General features: G+C 43.3%; 2 protein-coding genes across 10 annotated transcripts in view; both read right to left on the bottom strand.

Annotated features, from left to right (window-relative positions):
- Nucleotides 1-20,485, bottom strand: part of LOC132391895 (lysyl oxidase homolog 2-like) — a 185,102-nt gene that overhangs the window by 161,721 nt on the left and 2,896 nt on the right. Inside the window, exon 1 of one of the 4 annotated variants that reach the window (XR_009511378.1) lies at nt 2,328-2,486. The exons of 1 other annotated variant lie outside the window; for it this stretch is intronic. The gene's annotated coding sequence lies outside the window, so the exon portion shown is untranslated. Of the gene's footprint in view, nt 1-2,327; nt 2,487-9,908; nt 10,066-20,485 lie in introns of those variants that run through there. 2 more of the 4 variants (XM_059965657.1, XM_059965638.1) reach the window with 2 other exon arrangements.
- The window catches only part of entpd4 (ectonucleoside triphosphate diphosphohydrolase 4), a 33,944-nt gene continuing 31,621 nt past the window's right edge, over nt 18,163-20,485 (bottom strand). For all 6 annotated transcript variants that reach the window (XM_059965675.1, XM_059965716.1, XM_059965708.1 and 3 more), the window contains one exon: nt 18,163-19,025. In XM_059965675.1, coding sequence (XP_059821658.1) covers nt 18,800-19,025 — 226 coding nt within the window. In that variant the 3' untranslated portion in view covers nt 18,163-18,799. The remainder of the gene's footprint in view (nt 19,026-20,485) is intronic.

Genomic DNA, 20,485 nt, shown 5'->3' with positions numbered 1-20,485 from the left:
CTTTCTTTTGCTTTCCTCTCTTCTTAAAGAGTGGAGTGACCTTTGCAATCTTCCAGTCCTCCGGGACCATGCCAGAATCAAGTAATTCTTGAAAGATCATGACCAATGCATCTGTTATCTCTTCAGCAACCTCTCTCAGGACTCTGGGATGTAGTCCATCTGGCCCAGGTGACTTATCCACCTTAAGACCTTTGAATTTCCCTTGCACTTTTTCCTTTGTAATAGCAATGGCACTCACGGACCTCTGGCACACTGCTAGTGTCTTCCACAGTGAAGACAGATGCAAAGAACCCATTAAGTTTATCTTCCATTTCTTTACCCCCATTACTACCTCACCAGCAGCGTTTTCCAGTGGTCCAATATTAACCCTCACCTCCCTTTTACTCTTCATACAGTACAACAGAAGAAAAATCTTTTGGTATCCAGCTTTATATTATTGGCTAGTCTGTCCTCATAAGTCATCTTGTCCCTTCTTGATGCTTTTTTTAGTTGCCTTTTGTTGGATTTTAGAAGCTTCCCAATCCTCCAACTTCCCACTTAAAAATTTTGCTACCTTATATGCCCTTTCCTTGGTTTTTATACAGTTCTTAACTTACTTTAAACACAAAGTATACCGCAGATGCTGTGGTCAAATCAACACGTACAAACAAGCTGGATGAACTCAGCAGGTCAGGCAGCATCCGCTGAAATGAGCGGTCAACCTTTTGGGCCGAGCCCCTTCTTCAGTCCTGATGAAGGGTCTCAGACCGAAACGTTGACTGCTCATCTTAACTTCCTTTGTCAGCCACAGTTGCCTACCCCTGCCATAGAACCATAGAACATTACAAAACAGAAACAGGCCTTTTGGCCCGTCTTGGCTGTGCCAACCCATTTTTCTGCCTAGTGCCACTGACCTGCACCTGGACCATATCCCTCCATACACTTCTCATCCATGTATCTGTCCAAGTTATTCTTAAATGTTAAAAGTGAGCCCTGCCATTTGAGAACTTCTTCTGTGGGATATATCTATCCTGTGCCTTGTGAACTATTCCCAGAAACTTCAGCTGCCTCTGCACTGCCGTCATCCCTGCCAGTATCCTCCTCCAAACCACCTGGGCAAGCTCCGCTCTCAATCCTCTGTAATTGCCTTCACTCCATTGCTTCTCCCTCTTAAATTGCAGTATGAATTCAATGATCACTGTCTCCCAAGGGTTCCTTTACATTAAGCTCTGGGTTACTACACAACACCCAATCTAAGATAGCCTTTCCCCGAGTAGGCTCAAGCACAAGCGGCCCTAAGAAGCCATCTCGTAGGCATTCAACAAATTCCCTTCCTTGCAATCCAACACCAACCTGATTTTCCCAGTCCCCTTACATACTGAAGTTCAACGTTTCGCTCGTCTCTTCTCGGCCAAACCTGAGAAGCATTAGATTAAGTCTGATTTGAGTACAGGAGCATTACACAGACAGACATGATGCTCACATCATGCGTTTCCCTGGCTGTGCCCATCACCATTATCACAAAAGCAACAGCCCGCAGACAGAAGGAGTCTGAATTAAGAACAGAAACTACTGCAAATACTCAGCAGGTCAGGAAGCATTTGCGGAATCAAATAAATGAACTTCAAATGAACGACCTCTCCTGAAATTCGTCACCACCATTCTTTTCCAGTAAAGATGAAGGGTCTCGGTCCGAAATGTCGACTGTTTATTCTCTTCCGTAGATGCTGTCTGGGTTGCTGAGCTTCTCCCGCTTTTTTGTCTGTTGCTCAAGGTTTCAATCTCTTACGTTTACCGTTTTCCATTCTTTCCCACTACCTTTACTAATATTTCCCTTCTAATGCTCTGTCAGTTCCACATCTCGGTCCTCTCTGCGGACGGTGGTTTCTCCTGAAACCCCTCGGTGTGTTGGGTGATTGCCTCACCATTAAAAGAGAGCTTTCTCCCCTTTATTACATTTTTTTTTATTCGTGCGGCCCTTTGTTGGTGTGGAAGCGAACCTGTCCCAGATCATCACCCGACCGAACTCCTTCTGCAGCCTGTTCCGCAGTCTGCGGGAACCGCTGGGGTGACCAGAGTAAAAGGAGAAGCTGAGAAAAAGGTACTTCAGAGAAGTGTAAATCACGAATTCCCTCTGAAATCACCTTCACACACGTCTCCCGTCTTCGCTGCTGTTCCTTCAATGCCTGAATACCTCCACGTCTTAATTTCATCTGTGGTTATAGCCGTTAGCGTTTCCTCAATAACATCCAGAATATACCGACTTTATTCCGTTAAGTGAAATGAAAGTTTCTGCGAGTGGAAGGCATGAAACAGATTTCACGAACTGAATCCCTGCATGTACTTACCAGGAAAAAGTTATCCAGCTCCTCTCGCTCGAACGAGATTCTGATCTCCCGTTAACTTGGGGAGCTGGAACCCGAGTGCGGCCGCCTCCAGCGCAAAAAGTCAAAACAGTTTGCCCTGTCTGGATCCCACAACTCTATTGTTGCATCTTGCCGTGCCTTGTCATTCACAGCCGCCCGCCTGCCACATCTCACTGGTGCTCAGGACGATGATGTAATAGATTGAGCGGCGGCAGCCACTGAGCGAAGGGATTCCCTCAAACTGCACTCCGCCCCCCAAAAATTCCAGATGTTAAACTTTCTGGGGCGGAGCATGGGTTTGGGAGGTGGTCGCACAAGAGGTCGCCCGGCCCCCGGCTGAAATCACAGACTAGAGGCACACACACATACACGAAGCCCCTGACATATCCATACACACAGGAATACACCACTCAAATAAATTCTCATATAAAAGCGCGCGCACACACACACACACACACACACAATCACACAGAGCAAACTTTCAAGACCACTTTCCCCACACTTCCACAAATATATGAACATATACAGACCCTTAAATACACAAGCCCTACCTACTTACATGTATACAGTACACCGCATTAAGAAATTCTTAGCTTATTCTTGTGTGTAGATGAGATTATCATCTGGACAGAAGGGGAAAAAACAAAATGTTTTCTATGACTCCTTGAGAAAGTGCAATGAACCTGTTGTTTCCTGGGAATCTTTGGTCTGTTATCATTCAGATTACTTGGATTGACAGTGAGTGGGAGCAGAGAGAGGTTCAGCGCAAAGGGAAATCTGCAGAAAAGGAATTACCTGTACACTCTATGCCAGCTCATCCTGCTACACAACTGCAAAGCCTATGAATCCTACATTGGTCCCAAACCTGCAGAAATGGGGTGGTTGTATGTTCTCCTCAATCCCAAGGGATCACCTACCGAGATGAGTAAAACAGACAGGTATATTTTGGACTTTTTTAAAACTGGGCAACAAGTTTGCATTTGGCTCAACTAACATTTCTCTGGCTTCCACTCCAAATTGCTCAATTCGAGCCCATAACCATGCCTACCCATATGTCTATATCACTCAGTGAAGACCTTCTCCCTTTTAGTATGGTTCCCTTAATAGTTACTCCTTTAATGTGAGAACTTTCTTTCCTTTTAGCACCAATTCCAAGATGCTAGCTTCCGCCAGTGTGGTCACCTCTTCCCTTTTCTTCCCAACTGCCCAATGGCAAGCAAGCAACAATTCTCCACTATGTAAGAACTATGCAATGAAATGGGCATCCATGGTATCTTTCCATTGTTGTGGTATGTCATTTTGCACCAATAATAGACAGCGATGGAATTCAATCAATGTACATTGTACGGTGATGGAGATCAATTGGTCTAAATAGTGCACTACTGCTGGCAGCTGTTAGTGTGGTCATGTGTGCGGGAGATGTCGCACTTCTGTGTCTCTATTGTGACAAAAGCTTGCAGGAGTATGATCAAACAAAAAGTGATACTGTGCAATAACAAAGTAATGTTATTGTTCAAATAAGAAGGTGTGAGGTGCATATTGAATGAGGAGAGAGATGGCAAGGTAATGAAGTTCAGGAAAACAATTCCAATGATCAGGGAAGTAGAAAGTACAGTCCACAATAGTGCTGCAATAGATATCCAACTGCAGCGATCTTAGAAAATTTAACTACTTGGGAAGATTACAGACATAGGGAGGGCTGAGACCATGGAGAATATTTAATTGGGGCATTGCCAGATCAGGGGAGAACCACATGGCTGATTGGTGAAAATAACTGGATGTGATACAGGACATGAGTGGCTGTATTTATTAGGAACTCAAATCCACGGAGGACAAAGACGGAAGAATAAAGGCACAGACATATTTCACTCTCAAGGCTCAGTCACAGGGCTTTCCAAATTGGCTGCATGTATGTTTAGTACAGATGATATGCTTCATAATTTCCATGGAACCTCTGGCAAAACCACGGACACTCATGGTGAAAAGGAGAGGACACATTTTGCTGCTCAGCTGACTTAATCCCAAACTGAGTTCTTGGCTAGGAGGCAAAGGTTCAAGCCCGCTCCAGAAAATTTTACTAATTATCAAGTTGTAATCATTGATGTGCTGCCCTTTGGGAAGGGCTGTAAACCTCTCAGAAAGGATAAACCATCCCTAAACCATCGCCGAACCATAGAGCATAAAAACAAAGAATATAGAAAGAGCTCATTTATCCCACTGAATCCATGCCAACTATTAAGCACCAACTTACACCAATCCTACACGAATTCTATGTTTATTCTCCTCACGTCATCAACTCCAATGGGTTGTGGATCTGTGAAGATAGCGCTGATGTGGTGATGCTTTGTAGGCAGCAAACAAAACTACTTTCTATTTTCTCTGGGTTACGACCACGCCAATACACAGCCTGTAATTTTCCTTTGGGATTTGTGCTTTCGAACCTTCTGAGTGACCTGCCGTGTCTGCGGTATTCTGAAAGATTCAGCAAACTGGTCTCTTGGGAACTCAGGTACGTCTGCAGCAGCCTTTGCTGGAGCGGACGTCAGGCCGGATTGAAGCAATGGGGCCCATGCCTGAGAGCGATAAACAAACTGATGTTTAGCCAATTGAAGCGCCAAGACAGATACAGAAGATCAAGAGGTCAAGATCGAGGACGAAGGACTAAGCCAATCTTCAGCTCATTACCACATGAGGCTTTACTCGCCACAGTGCTGAACTGACTCTGCAGCTGTGGCCTGCGAACATCAGCACTTGCTTCAGTGCTGAACTAGCTCCGTGGCTGTGGCCTGCATCCATCAGGTACCTGAGCCGGCTGCAGTGCTGAACGGTCCGTGGACTCACTTTTGAGGACACTGGGGTTCAAGTTCTCCGTGTTACTTGCTTTACTTTTTTAAATTGTTTGCACTGTTTGTTCTTTTGATTTGCATACTGGATGTTTAACAGTCTTTGTTGTGTGCAATTATTTCACGGGTTGTTTTGTGGGCGCCTGCAAGGAGACGAATCTCAGGGCTGTATACGGTATACACACTTTGATGACAAATGTACATTAAACTTTAAAATGTTGAACTTTTTTGCCAACAGTTAGAGAGAACCATCAAAAAAGAGTTTAAAATAACTCAAAAAAAAGTAGGACATAGTCAATTTGTTAGGCTACACCTATGGAAAGAGACAAACAACTGGGCCAATTTCACAGATGGATCACTTACAGTGGAAATGGCCAGAAATGACACAGAGAAAAAGTGAGAAACCTGTTGTACAGTTCAATATTTAGTTCAGAAGACTACAACACAGAACCAAAGGAGCTTAAGGTGCATGTAAGAGAGATAAGAAAAGCACACAGTAACTTCATCAGGATGCTGGCTGGATTAGACTTTTTGAATAATAAGTTGATAGACTTGAATTGTTTTCTGTGGAGAACTGGAGGCTGAGAGGAGAGCTGATAAAAGTTTTTGAATTATGAAAGGAGTTTCTTTCTCAGGATAGCAAATGTCAAATACTAGCGGTTGTAGCTCTGAAGCGTGAGGGGGAGGTTTAAGGGAGATAGAAAGGGTTAGCTTATTATATGGAGAGTGGTAGGAAACTGTAGTGGAAACTGGTATGACAGTGTTGTTTAAGAGGTGTTTAGGCAACACGTGAAGATGAAGGTACTGAAGGGAGAGGGATCATGCGCAGGCAGATAGGATTAGTTTCATTTGCTGTGGCTAGCACAGATAGTGTGGGCCGAATTGCCTTTCCTAGGCTACATTAACGTTATATAATCTGTATTAATGTTGACAGGATAAAATGGAATGTGAAGCAGAGTCAACAGTCAGAGCCACATGGGCTGAAAAGTTACTTCTCTGCTTCAAGTATTATGTACAGTATTTATATAATTTGGACCCAGTTCTGAACATAAATTCCTTTGAAGGCATCAGTCAGGTCTTGCTGCTGTTTTATTATTAAGAGCCAGTCATCATGATGATGAAAGTGCCCCAGTGAGGCTCTTTTTCAGCTCTGATAACTGGGTAAAGCTGTTGGGTTTCTGAGCTCAGTGCCAACAATGGGAAACATACAAACTGACACAACTGCAGAATTAATGTGTCATACAGGACAGGAAAAGGCCTTTCATCCACTGACCCATCTCGATGTTGCTGGAGCAATGAGACCAGAAATTTTATTTTTGTTTTCATTCTTGGGATCTGGGCTTTATCATGGGAGCACAGCCTCCTGGAAGTCTGCTCTGAGTTGTTCTGCACCCTGACCAGATAAATACATCAAGAGTCTCTGTCCTCAAACTTCCACTCAAAGCTATGACCTTCTCACATACACTCAGTGGCCACTTTATTAGGTATCTTCTGTACCAAATTAAGTGGCCACTGATGTACGTTCATGTTCTTCTGTTGTTGTATCCATCCATTTCAAGGTTTGTTATGTTGCGGTTCAGAGATGCTCTTCAAGTCAAGTTAAGTCACTTTTATTGTCATTTCGACCATAACTGCTGTGCAGTACATAGTAAAAATGAGACAACGTTTTTCAGGACCATGGTGTTACATGACACAGTATAAAAACTAGACTGAACTACATAAAAAACAACACAGCAAAAAACTACACTAGACTACAAACCTACCCAGGACTGCATAAAGTGCACAAAGCAGTGCAGGCATTACAATAAATAATAAACAAGACAATAAGGCAGTAAGGTGTCAGTCCAGACTCTGGGTATTGAGGAGTCTGATAGCTTGGGGGAAGAAACTGTTACATAGTCTGGTTGTGAGAGCCCAAATGCTTTGGTGCCTTTTCCCTGATGGCAGGAGGGAGAAGAGTTTGTATGAGGGGTGCGTGGGGTCCTTCATAATGCTGTTTGCTTTGCGGATGCAGCGTGTAGTGTAAATGTCCGTGATGACAGGAAGAGAGACCCCGATGATCTTCTCAGCTGACCTCACAATCTGCTGCAGGGCCTTGCGATCCGAGATGGTGCAATTTCCGAATCAGGCTGCTCAGGATGCTCTCAATACAACCCCTGTAGAATGTGATGAGGATGGGGGGTGGGAGATGGACTTTCCTCAGCCTTCACAGAAAGTAGGGACGCTGCTGGGCTTTCTTTGCTATGGAGCTGGTGTTGAGCAACTCTGGTGAACACCAAGAAATTTGGTGCTCTTAACAATCTCTACCGAGGAGCCGTCGATGTTCAGCGGGGAGTGGTCACTCCGTGCCCTCCTGAAGTCAACAACCATCTCTTTTGTTTTGTTCACATTCAGAGGCAGGTTGTTGGCTCTGCACCAGTCCGTTAGCCGCTGCACCTCCTCTCTGTACGCTGACTGGTCATTCTTGCTGATGAGGCCCACCACGGTCGTGTCATCGGCAAACTTGATGATGTGGTTCGAGCTGTGAGTTGCAACACAGTTGTGGGTCAGCAGAGTGAACAGCAGTGGACTGAGCACACAGCCCTGGGCTTCTGCACACAGTTTCTGCACATGTGGTTATTTGAGTTACTGTTGCCTTCCTGTCAGCTTGAGCCAGTCTGACCATTCTCCTCTGGCCTCTCCCTAATTAACAAGGCATTTTCACCCACAGAATTGCTGCTCACTGGACATTTCTTGTTTTTTGCACCATTCTCTGTAAACTCTGGAGACTGCTGTGCGCGAAAATCTCAGGAGATCAACAGTTTCTGAGACACTCAAACCATCCGCCTGGCACCAACACACATTCCCTATTCTGACATTTGGTTGGAATAACAACTGAACCTCTTGACCATGTCTGCATATGTTTATGCATTGAGTTGCTGCCACATGATTATCTGATAAGATACTTGCATGAACGAAGTATACACGCGTACCTGATAAAGTGGCCACTGAAGTACACAGATTGCAGAGGCTCAGCAATACACCAGCTTTGTGACAGGTGCTGAGGGGATGGTATTAAATGGCAGCCTTACCACAGCATTCTGTGAATGAATTCAAACTTGCAGACTGCACAATAATTAGCTCAAAAGCCAAGACAATTCAAATGCCTTCCTGGCCCTTAACTTATGGAGAGGCTGCAAAGCTTGCAGCCTTTGTATTGGAACTAGCAAGAATATGAAATAACCAGATGTAGGCTGAAGCATGAACATTGTCACGTCTCAGTTGTGCAGACCAGTTGGGAGCTACAATGCCAGCACAAACACCAAACTGAAGCAATAAAACCAGCACATCAAATGCTCAATATGTCGAATATTTTTAAAAAATGACAGCTTGGAGTGATTTCACAGCAGTTTATCTAACCTCTAAGACTGTTAAATTGGTTCACATCCAGTTTTCCACTCTTTTAAGAAGCAAGGTTTAGATTCTTTCTCTTATGCTAAACAAGTTACATCTCCAAAAACCGACCTTTGCATAGACACCCAACTGCCTGTGTCCTTGTTTAACGGGCTATACTGCTTCACCATCTTAATAGTCGCTTTTAACACCCTGGAAAGTGCCTTGTGCTGCAGGACTACTGCCAGATACAGAGACAAACATTGCAGGAGTTACCAAATAAAGTGGCTACTGAATGTAAATTACCACTAGTATGCAGATTGGAAGTAGAATCTGTAGGGAATTCATGAGAATGTGGCAAGAATTAAATGGGATTAGTGTGAGATTGGTGTAAATGATTGAGTAGTTGTCAGTAGTAATTCCTCCCTGGGTTTGGATCGCAACAGGGGGCAAAGATGCGACATGGTTTCTGTTTCAGTGGAGCTCTGAGTCTGAGTCCTTCATCTTAAGTGGGTTAGTTCTCATTAATTGACTCTGCCTCCCGTTGTTTCTCCTGTTGAACTCTGAGGGTGATACTCTCCGCCATGAGGAGGTACCTGGCGTCCCTATCTCAGTCCCTTCCACAACTCCGGGACACTTTCTTTGCCATTTGTAAAGAACCTGCCTGTTATTTCATCCTCCGGCTCGGGCGCTAGCAGGCATGGACAAGTGCTACACCTGCCCTTACACTTCCTCCCTCACCACCATTCAGGGCCCCAGACAGTCCTTCCAGGTGAGGCGACACTTCATCTGTGCATCAGCTGGTGTGATATACTGCATCCAGTGCTCCCAGTGCAGCCTTCTATATATTGGTGAGACCCAACGCAGTCTGGGAGACTATTTCGCTGGAAACCTATGCTCTGTCCACCAGAGAAAGCAGGATCTCTCAGTGGCCACACATTTTAATTCCACGTCCCATTCCCATTCTGATATGTCTATCCATGGCCTCCTCTACTGTCAAGATGAAGCCACACTCAGGTTGGAGGAACAACTATTTATATTCCCTCTGGGTAGCCTCCAACCTGATGGCATGAACATTGATTTCTCTAACTTCTTACCCCATCCCTTATTTTATTTATTATTCCCCCCCCCTTTTCTCCCCTCTCTTTTTTCTCTCTCTGTCCCTCCCTCTCACAATCACTCCTCGCCTGCTCTCCACCTCCCTCTGGTACTCCCCTCCCCCTTTCTTTCTCCCTAGGTCTTCCGTCCCATGATCCTCTCCCTTCTCCAGCTCTGTATCCCTTTTGCCAATCAACTTTCCAGCTTTTAGCTTCACCCTTCCCCCTCCCACTTTCAAATCTCTTAATACCTTTCCTTTCAGTTAGTCCTGATGAAGGGTCTCGGCCTGAAACGTCGACGGTACTTCTTCCTATAGATGCTGCCTGGCCTGCTGTGTTCCACCAGCATTTTGTGTGTGTTGCTAGTTCTCATTAAACTCTGCTTGCATTTCCAACAACCACAGCTCAGTTGTCACCAGTGGAAAAAACTTTGCTGAGTTAAAATCTTGAAGGTCTCAGTTTAACTTGCTTGATTTGATCAGTACACACATCTTCGCCAATCATTCAGCATTTCTGTGTAATAGTTTGCTTAAGTGGCCCAATCATTCTAGTCCACATATTTTGTTAAATTGTATTAACAGGAAAAAAAGGTTCGCTGTGAGTTCTCAAATTACTCAACACTTCTGTAAATTAATGAGAGAATGGTGAGGGGGGCCTCTTGTGGTCAACATGGGTGGCAGCAGGCAAGCAGCAGAACCCATACCTAGACACAGCAGGTGCTCACAACCTTGAGCAAAACACACAAGATGCAGGAGAAACTCAGCAAGTCGGGAAGCATCTATGGAGGGGAATAAACATTTGACATTTTGGGCTGAGAAGTTTGTTTCCTTTCATAACCGCTGCCTGACTTGCTGAGTTCCTCCAGCATTGTGTGTGCATAACCCATACCAAACCATCAATCAATTGCACCAGAAAAGTGTTTTCATTTCTCATTTGGGTTGTCCTTTGAAGCTCTCAGAGTGAGATTGTCAGTTTACCTTCGGTTCATGAAAAAGTGAACAACAGAAACCATTCACTCAGCAACAAAAATGTCCTGGGACACTTCCCAAGAGCATTATCAAAGAAGAGAACTTAGTCTGAAAGAGATTTTTAAACCCAGATTTTAAAAAAATACTTGTTTGATGAAGTAAGTGGAAAACAGAGTACTAAAGGAGATGGAGAGATTTATGAAACTGCAGAGTTTGGGCTGTTACAGATATAGCTACCACCTTAAGGAAAAATTGCTTTCACAAACAGACAGCTCAGGAACTAGAAGACAGATTTAAGGCAATTGTCCAATGGGTTAGCGGAAAGCTGAGACACTGCTTGCACATTTTTGTCAAATGCTTGGACTGGAAAGGCAATGGAGTCAGACTCAACCAAAAATATACCAAGAGAGCAGGATAAGTATTTGTCAGAAAGAACCCAAAGATCTGGTTCATTAAATGGGGATTTAACAAACAAGCTGGGCAGAATGGCTTCTTCCTGAAGACCAAACTTCCATGAATTCACATACTTAAACAACACAGGAGGAGGCCATCTAATTTGTCTCATTCCTCTGTAATTTTGCAATTTAATCCTTCCATAACTATTCCCCTTTATGACTCCTTTTTCATTCAGCTATAGTCTGGGGCAATTTGAAGTGATTGTCCTTCAGCTCCTAACCCACTGTAATCAGACTCTTGAAAAGGACCTCTCATACATTAAAAGATGACCTCTTGATCTCCCAAACTACCTTATCATGGCCTGTGCACTTTATTTGCCTACCTGCTCTGCACTTTTCTCTGTAACTATGACACTGTACTCTGCAATCTGCTTTCCTTTTTACATCCTCGTTGTAACCATGATCTGTCTGTAGGGCATGCAAAATGAATGCTTTTCACTGTAGCAGTGTACATGCAGGAATAGCAAACCAATATCAATCCCTGGGATGTGGAAGGAAAATTACAGGGTCCACAGGGAGAATGTGCAAGCCCCATATGGGCTGTGCCTAGACATTAAAACTAGGCCTCTGGAGATATGAGGCTGCTCTATTGTGTCATCCACTTCAGATGCAGAAGGGACGTGCATCCATTCTGCGATGATTCAACCAACACAACTTGTTGGCATTTGTCTGGTGCTAATATTTTGAGCAAAGGATTGGGATATACTCTCCATGTTTCCTAAAAGGTGTTACAGTTTGATCCATACTTCAGAGAGAAAAGAAACAGGCACCTCTAGCAGTTTTCTTTGAACACAGTGCAACTCTGCACCAAAAGGATGAAATTCTCCCAATTATCATTGCTTCCTTTTATCCCAATGGAGGAATCATCTCTACAAGGTTGTTTCATGACCCTTCACAATATCTCAGCCAGTGAGAAACATTCACAATCTTGCTATAATGAATAAACATGGAAATGCACCAGCTCATTTGGCCAAAGTGATATTACTCAAAAAAATAATCTTTTTAGTAATGGTGAATGAAGGGTTATATATTGGTCAGGACATCAGGACTTAAACTCCCAATTTTCTTTCAAACAATAGATCCCTTCTGAGCCATAAATTTCAATGATTTAATAGTTTACCAGCTGTTGTGTAGCAGATGACCAATTTGCTACGACACGGACCAGCAGCCACGAGAAGCATTGTGGTCACGAGTTCAGAAAAAACCTTATCCATTCTGCCAAGTCTGGGCAGAAACTGAGTACCTGAGACAGGATGTGTGTGATTCTTGTCCAGATCAGGATAGTTTCTGATATGGAGACAAAGGCACTGAACAGATCTCAAGAATTGTGTCGATTGGGCAAGATGTACCACCACTGAACTCGCAGTAACCCAAGTTTGAAGACACATAAAACATCCCTGACTAATCAGAGGGATGAACAGATTGTGGTCTGCTTAAACAGCAGAAGCAAATAGGTGATCAGAGAAATTGGGGGCTCTTCCTTCACTTTGTTGAGTGGTATTTTATTTTGTGTTTCCTCCATTCCACTTCTTCACTGAACACCAAGTATAAGTTAATCATTGTGGAGTGAAAGCCATTGAGGCCCTCTGACATTACACCTTCAGTGTGTGCTGTAACAATTCCCCTGGCATATCGGATACTTTTCCCTTGTCTGTGCCCAGCCTGAAAGATTTGCTATTAATATCTTCTATAAACTCATCAACTACCAACTTGCTTACCCCCAAGGATGGCAACCATTTATCTTAATTTCTTGAAAGTCATTGAGTCACAGGAACAAACCCTTCAGCCCATCTAGACCATGCTAGCCTGGTCTTCTGCCTAAGGTCTATCTGCATTTGGACCATAGTCTTTCATATGTCTCTCATCCATGTACCTATGCAAACGTCTCTTAAATGTTACACTTAAACACGTATCTACCACTTATGCAGGTAGCTCATTGCATACTCACAGCTCCCTCTAAATAAAGAGGATCCCCCTCAGATTCTTCTTAAATATTTCAACTTTCACCCTAAAGCTATGGCCTCCAGTCCTATTCTCATCCAACCTGAAGGAAAAAGCCTGTGTACTTCCACCTTATCTATACCCCTCATAGTTTTCTATGCCTCAATACGATCTCCCCTTATTCTTCAATGCTCCAGAGAATAAAGTCCTAACCTATTCAAACATTTATCTATAACTCAGGCAACATGCTTGTAAATTTTCCCTGCACTCTTGTCAAGCTTATTGATATTTCCTGTAGGGAGGTGACTTGAACTGTATACAATATTCCAAATTTGGCCTCATGATTCAGATTCAGCTTCAGTTTATAGTCATTTAAAAACCACAAATGCAATGTAGTTAAAAAATGAGACAACGTTCCTCCAGAATGATATCAACAAAGCACATGACAAAATAGACTACACCAGAAAATCCACATAAAGTTTGGCAATCCCCAATCCAGAGTCCGGAGAGGCTGCTGCATATTAATATTACGCTGCCATCTTAGCGCGGTACCTGCAAAGGAGCTCCAAACCCACCAGACAAAACAAGACCAAAAACTGAAGCTACAAGACCTGCACAAAATCACATAGTTACAACATATAGTTACAACAGTGCAAACAATACCATAATTTGATTTAAAAAAAACAGACCATGGGCACGGTAAAAATAGTCCAAAGATGTTAAAAGACTACAGGTTCGAAAGAAACCACCACACGGTTTCCACAAGTCCTCTGGGTCCTGATAGACTCGTCATCCCATGCCAGCAGCAGGAGGCAATACCCCCGCTATGGACTTCCACGGCGTTGCCTCAGCCTCACAGACGCAGATGCAGCACACAATGAAAGCTCCATCAAATCTAGCCTCACAGACACAGCACACACTGAAAGCGACCTGACCGCAGCGGACTCCGAGTCCGTCGAACCTCCAAGCATCCGACCATCCCCTCCGGCACAGCTTCTCCGAGCACCATCTTCTGCCAAGAGTATTAAGATGCCCCCGCCAACGCGACCCCGAGGACTGGGGGCCTGTTCTTCTCAGCAGAGACCCGGACCTCACAGCAGCAGCAGCAACGAAGAGGGCCTTCCTGGAGATTTTCAGATGTTCCTCCGTGCTCCCACGTCCGTTTTTCATTAGATTAGGATTGCGCACGGCACCCCTGCTTAACAAATAACATATCAGCTCCAGAGTGGCCGCTGCAAGCTGCGCCGTGCCGCCATCTTGAATGAGCATCTCATACAGCTTCAACATAACATCCTTTCTTTAATGCCCTGATAAATGAAGGCCAATGTGTCAAGCATTCTCTTTACAACCCTGTCAACCGTGGTTCCACCTTCAAGGAATTATAGATCCGTATTCTCAGGGCTGTTTGCTTGACTGCACAAAATTCACTGTGCAAGTCTTACCCTGGTTTGTCCTCCCAAAGTGCAACACCTTACATTTGTCTGCGTTAAATTCCATCTGCCACTATTCAGCCTATTTTCCCAGCTGGTCCAGACCACGCTGCAAGCTTTGATAGCCTCCCCTGCTGTCCATTGTGCCCCCAACCTTGTTGTCACTTCCAATTTGCTGATCCAGTTTATCACATTATCATCTGATAAACAACAACAGACCTGGTGACAAATGAGAGAAAATCTGCAGATGTGGGAAATCCAAGCAACACACACAAAAAGCTGGAGGAACTCAGAAGGCCAGGCAGCATCTATGTAAAACAGCGCAGTCGACATTTCAGGTCGAGACCCTTCAGCAGGACTGTAGAAATAAAAATGGGAGGTAGAGTTAAATGGCGGGGTAGGAAGGGAGAAATACAAGGTGATAGGTGAAATGGGAAGGGGAGAGGGTGAAGTAAAGAGCTGGAAAGTTGATTAGTTAAAGAGATACAGGGCTGGAGAAGGAGGAGTCTGATAGGAGAGGACAGAAAGCCATAGAACAAAAGGGGGGTGGAGGAAGAGCACCAGAGGGAGGCAATGGGCATGGAGATGTGAGAGAGGGAAAAGGGGATGGGAGATGGTGAAGGTGGGGGGGGGGGGGTGGGGAGGCATTAATGGAAGTTCGAGAAATCGACATTCGTGCCATCAGGTTGGAGGCTACCCGGATGGAATATAAAGTGTTGTTCCTCCAACCTGAGTGTGGCTTCAACAATCCTGTGGTTCACCACTATTCACGGCCTCTAGCCACAGAGATAACATCAACTATCACTGTCTGTCTTCTCCCACTAAGCAAATCTAATTAACTACTTTATACTGAATGCCAAGCAACCTAACCTTCTGGACCAGCCTCCCACATGAGACTTTGCTAAAGACCATGTAGACATTCACCACCTTTTCTTCATTAAACATAATCCACCATGTAGTCATGTTGACTATTCCTAATTAGACGTCTATCCAGATATTTATATACACTGTCCTTTAGAATACCTTCAAATAATTTACCTACAAATCACATCAGGTTCATTAGCCTATAATTTCCTCACTTTTCAGAGCTTCTCTTGAACAACAGAACCACATTAGCTATTCTCCTGTCCTCCAGTACTTCACCCATGCCTAAAGATCTTTTTCAACATCTCTGCCACAGCCCCTGCAATTTCTGAACTATCTTCACACAAAGTCCAAATGGAGCATTTTATGAGGCACTGGGGATTTATCCACCTGATTTGCCTCAGACCACAACCTCCTCCTCTTCCATAATCCATATGCAGCTCATGTCCTCACTTCTCTTTTGCCTCAGTTCTATAAACTGTCTCCTGAGTAAATACAGATGCAAAAATTTCATTTAAATTCTCCCCCATCTCTTTCAACTCCATTCATAGATGGGTACACTGATCTTCAAGAGGACCAATTTTGTCCTTTGCTATCATTTTGCTCTTTAAAATTGCAATAAAATCCTTTGGGATTCTCTTTTATCTGGTCTGCCAACCCAACATCATGCTCTCATTTCTTTCTTAAGTGTTCATTTGCATTTCTTATACCCATGAAGTCTTTCATTTGATCCTAACTACCTATACCCAAAATGCAGCTCCTTCTATTTCGTTAACAGGGCTTCAATAATCAAGGTTCCCTAAACCTATTAGCTTTAACTTTTATTCTAACAGGTATATACAGATTGGCCTTTCAATATTTCTCCGCTGCATCTTTTCGCAATATGAAGGCTTCTGCTTTAGAACGCCCGAAATGTCCTGCTCCTTCTGGAACTGTGGCTTTCTGCAGTCGATGGAGTGCATAGACTTTCTCCATTTCCTGCATACCCCCTCCCAACAGACACATAGAACACCAATAAAGTTTTTTTGGTCTTCTTCAGCCTTTGCATCCAACGTATCATTCTTTATTATCTCGGTCATCTCCAATGTGATCCCACCGCTGATCACATTTTGGTCACCTCCTCAGCTCCATCCCCACCCACTTTTCTGCTTTCTATATGAACCACTTTGCCTTGTCTGCTCATAGTCTTCTATCTATCCCTTGGTACTTTCCTCTGTAACTCTTGGGGGTGTAACACAGTCCTGTGCCTATGAAGCATTAATTGCCAGTTGCATTTGTCTTCACAGGTGAAATTCCCATGACATTTTTTTTTTGGCAAAGTAGCACACTCATTGCATCCTTATTAACAATTTAAACAAAAATGAAGAATTAGTGTATCTCTTCATCATATTACTGTTTGTGGCATTTTGCTGTGGCAACAGTGATATGAAGCGAAAATTGGAGGTCCTTTGAATAGTACAGCACACACCAGTTGTGTAATGTCAGATGAAGGTACAAACAGTAGTTGATCCAAATAGTCAATGTTTTATGTCCCACGCATCCATCCTGTCCACAGGTCCTCTGCTCCTTTCTTTCGTAACTTACTTCCACTTGAATCGCTCCACAATGTCCACATCCTCACCACCTTGACACTTTTCATTAAATCCCTACTGAATTCAGAGGTGATCCCTATTATTTAACTAAAACATCAAAGCACCTTGTCCCTCACCACCAGTCAGAACCCCAAACAGTCCTTCCCAGGTCCTCACCTTCAAGTCTGTCAGTGTCATCTACTATATCCTGTGCTCCTGGTTCTACATCAGAGAGACCTGATGTAGATTGGAGGAGAGCTTCATCGAGCACCTTTGCTCTTTTCTGCCACAAGAGGCAGGATCTCCCAGTTACCACCCATTTTAATTCTACTTCCCATTCTGACATGTCAGTTCATAGCCTCCTCCACTGCAGCAATGTGGTCACTGTCAGATTGGAGAAGCAACACCTCGTATTCTGTCTAGGTAGCCTCTAACCTGACAGCATGAACATTGGATTCTCTAACCTCCAGTATTTCTCCTCCATCCACCTTTTCCACTGCTATAAAACTGCTGCAGTAACATTTCCTTCCCAAAGGTCCCAGTATATCTGGACTTCCACACAGCAGAGTGTGGTCTGCAGGTAACAGCAAAAGAAATGTTGCTGACATGTTATCTGGAGGTGTGAGAAAGAAGAATTACACTGAGAAGCAGGTGCATTGTTTTGACAACAGAGAAGATTCAGCGATTTAATAGAGGATTTCAAAATTATGAAATTCCCTTGCTTGGAATATAGTTTTATACCAGAACCTCAAACTTGGTTTTAACTACAACCTTCAAGGTGAAATTTCACAACAGTACGGCAGAGGTTAAAGCCAGCAGCTGTCAGCACGGCTGCGATTGGAAATGAGTTAAAAGTCAGGACGCACCAAAAACCAAAAGCAGAGAGCTCAGGAGGGGATATAGGCTGCGGAAAGTAGGAGGAAGGAAAAGTCATGAACAAGTATGAAAACAGAGGGTGAAGACATGATGCCAGAAGCCAATGTACAGTCAGTGAAACTTGCTGCAATTTACAATAGGTGAGAAGCTTACAGTTACAAGGTGGGAGTTTGATAAGAAGCATCAGAAAATTTGGATCTGATGGAGGCAAAGGGCTGAATAAGCGACTCAGCAACACGTAGGCTGAGGCAGAAGTGGGGATAGGTAATGCTAACAGGTAAATATGTAAAGGACATTGTGATGATCACGTAGCCAGGCATCCAGCTTAAAGGACATGTTACACAGCATCTAGATCAAAACACTGCATTATATGCAACAGAACAATGATGAAGGCAAGGAACATTTTGTAAAGACATTTATTATCACATGGTCATTGATTGCTAAGTAACAAATGTATCATCATCAGCTCAGTTTATTGCAATTATAAATAAACATTTCAACATGTTCGATTGTCATTCATTTTCATATTACAAGCATGTATTGGACCAGGCTCTCTTCCCCTGAAAGCAGACATCCAGGTTTGGCCTAGAACTCTCTGCAAAGTAGAGGCTTTCCAAATCTTTTTTTTAAATGAAAGACAAAATGGAAAGCTTTGTTGCTCAAAGCCCCGACCCTGGTTGACTACTATTCCTTTGTGCAAGGCATCTGACAACTTTAGGAGATTCCATTCTCTTATACAAACTTTGAAGATCACATTTTGCAGCCAACCACTTGACAAACCAATGGAAGGAAACATACAAATCAGTCTTGACTGCCCTAAAAAGCAGGTGAAGATCTGAAGGATGTTCAGAAGGAAAAGTTAAGCCAAATGACAATGTCCATATACCTGCTATGCCAGCCTAATGGAAACCATTTCAAAGTTTTGCACATTGCCTCAAGTGTTCCTCAACAAAGATCATGCTGGTAGACAAATCTGACCCTAAGAAGCAAGGCTTTTACAACTGCCATCCCACAGGCCCACCTGCAGCCACAGGATCTCAAGAAACTTCGGATATCTGAGGTAGCCCGCCTTCAGCCATCCACAGTGCAGCAGGCGAGGAGTTGTGCAACATCCTGCGATGGATCCGTCGCAGTCGCAGCAGGTAGAGGATGATGGACAAGAGGACCACCAGGAAACAGACAAAAAATAAATAATGGTTGTAGACGAAGGAGAAGCCCCTCCAATGTGAGTGGTTCGCCTTGAAATTGTCCTGTTGAATGTCCCTGTCGACATCAAGGCAAACAGAATGAGAGGAAATAATTGCCAAAGTTATTTAAAAAGCCACTGATTAGTGCACTGGCTGCAAATGGAACCCATTTTTAAAGTTTTTTATACCTTAAGTGTATTAAGAGCAATTTAGAATTCAGTAAGAAGACCGTGACATTAAGAAAACAATACAGAGTATGAGAGGAAAATTGCAATAAAAACTTTAAGTTTATAATTTATTAAAAAATTACTGAAGACAAATGTAGCATTCTTATATTTATAAATAGATGGTTTAATAAGAGAGAGCAAAGTAGTAGCAAAGTAACTAAAGCTTGGTTGGCTCTTCATGGAAAAGGTAATGAAATAGCAAGCAAGAAAATGCCAAGCTTAAAGAGTCTAATAAAAATGAGTCTTCAAAAAAAAAAGGGAGGGGCTGGAGAAATTAATGTGACCAAAATCCAATAAATCTCTCAGGTTTTATATTCTGCATCCTAGGCTACAACAAATAGCAGTCATGGATTCAGTGACTACATCGGCTGTAATATTCAAAAATGTCAGAATGGCTCCTGCAAATTGGAAGATGACAAAAGTATACCCAATGTTAAAACAATAGGGAAAGAAAGGAGACTTGCTAGCTTTATATCAGCAATAGGGAAAATGCTACAACCAGTGAAAAGTACATTTAGAAAATGTTAGACATTAAGACATCAGACCATTCGCCCCATTGAGTATGTTCCGTCATTCCAACATGGCTGATTTATTATCTCTTTCAACCCCATTTTCCTCATCCTACAGGTAACCTTTGACACTCTTAATAATCAAGAGCCTATCAACCTCCGGTTTAAATATACCCAATGACTGCCACCTATGCCAGTGAATTCCACAGATTCACCAACTTCAGGCTAAAGGGATGTCCCTCTATTCTGAGGCTATGGCCTCTGGTTCTAAATTCCCGTTACAGAAAAACATCCTCTCCACATCCACTTTACCTAGGCCTTTCAATATTAAGATGAGAAAACCTGCAGATGCTGGAAATCCAAGCAGCACACACAAAATGCTGGTGAAACTCAGCAGACCAGGCAACATTATGCAAAAGAGTAAACAGTTGATGTTTTGAACCCTGATGAAGGCTCTCGGCTGCCTGGCCTGCTGAGCTCCTCCAGCGTTTTGTGTGTGCTGCTTTCAATATTCAATTGGCTTCAAAGAAATCCCCATTCATTCTCCAAAACTCCACAGAAGTAGAGGTCCAGAGACATCAAATGTTCCTCATACATTGAGCAGGATAATTCTTATGAACTCCTCGGGACCATCTCCATGGCCAGCAATCCTTTCTTAAGAGAACAGAACCCAAATAATGGATTTATGAAAGGGAAATATTTTTTGACAAACAACACACATAAAATGCTGATGGAACGTTTTGTATTTTTATAACAAACCTGTTTTGTCTGAAGATGAAACTAGTTGAACAGATACTTAG

Source organism: Hypanus sabinus, chromosome 1, assembly GCF_030144855.1.
Source record: "Hypanus sabinus isolate sHypSab1 chromosome 1, sHypSab1.hap1, whole genome shotgun sequence".
NCBI lineage: Eukaryota > Metazoa > Chordata > Chondrichthyes > Myliobatiformes > Dasyatidae > Hypanus > Hypanus sabinus.
The sequence above is the reverse complement of the archived record's forward strand: the minus strand, read 5'-3'. Positions and strand labels throughout refer to the sequence as shown.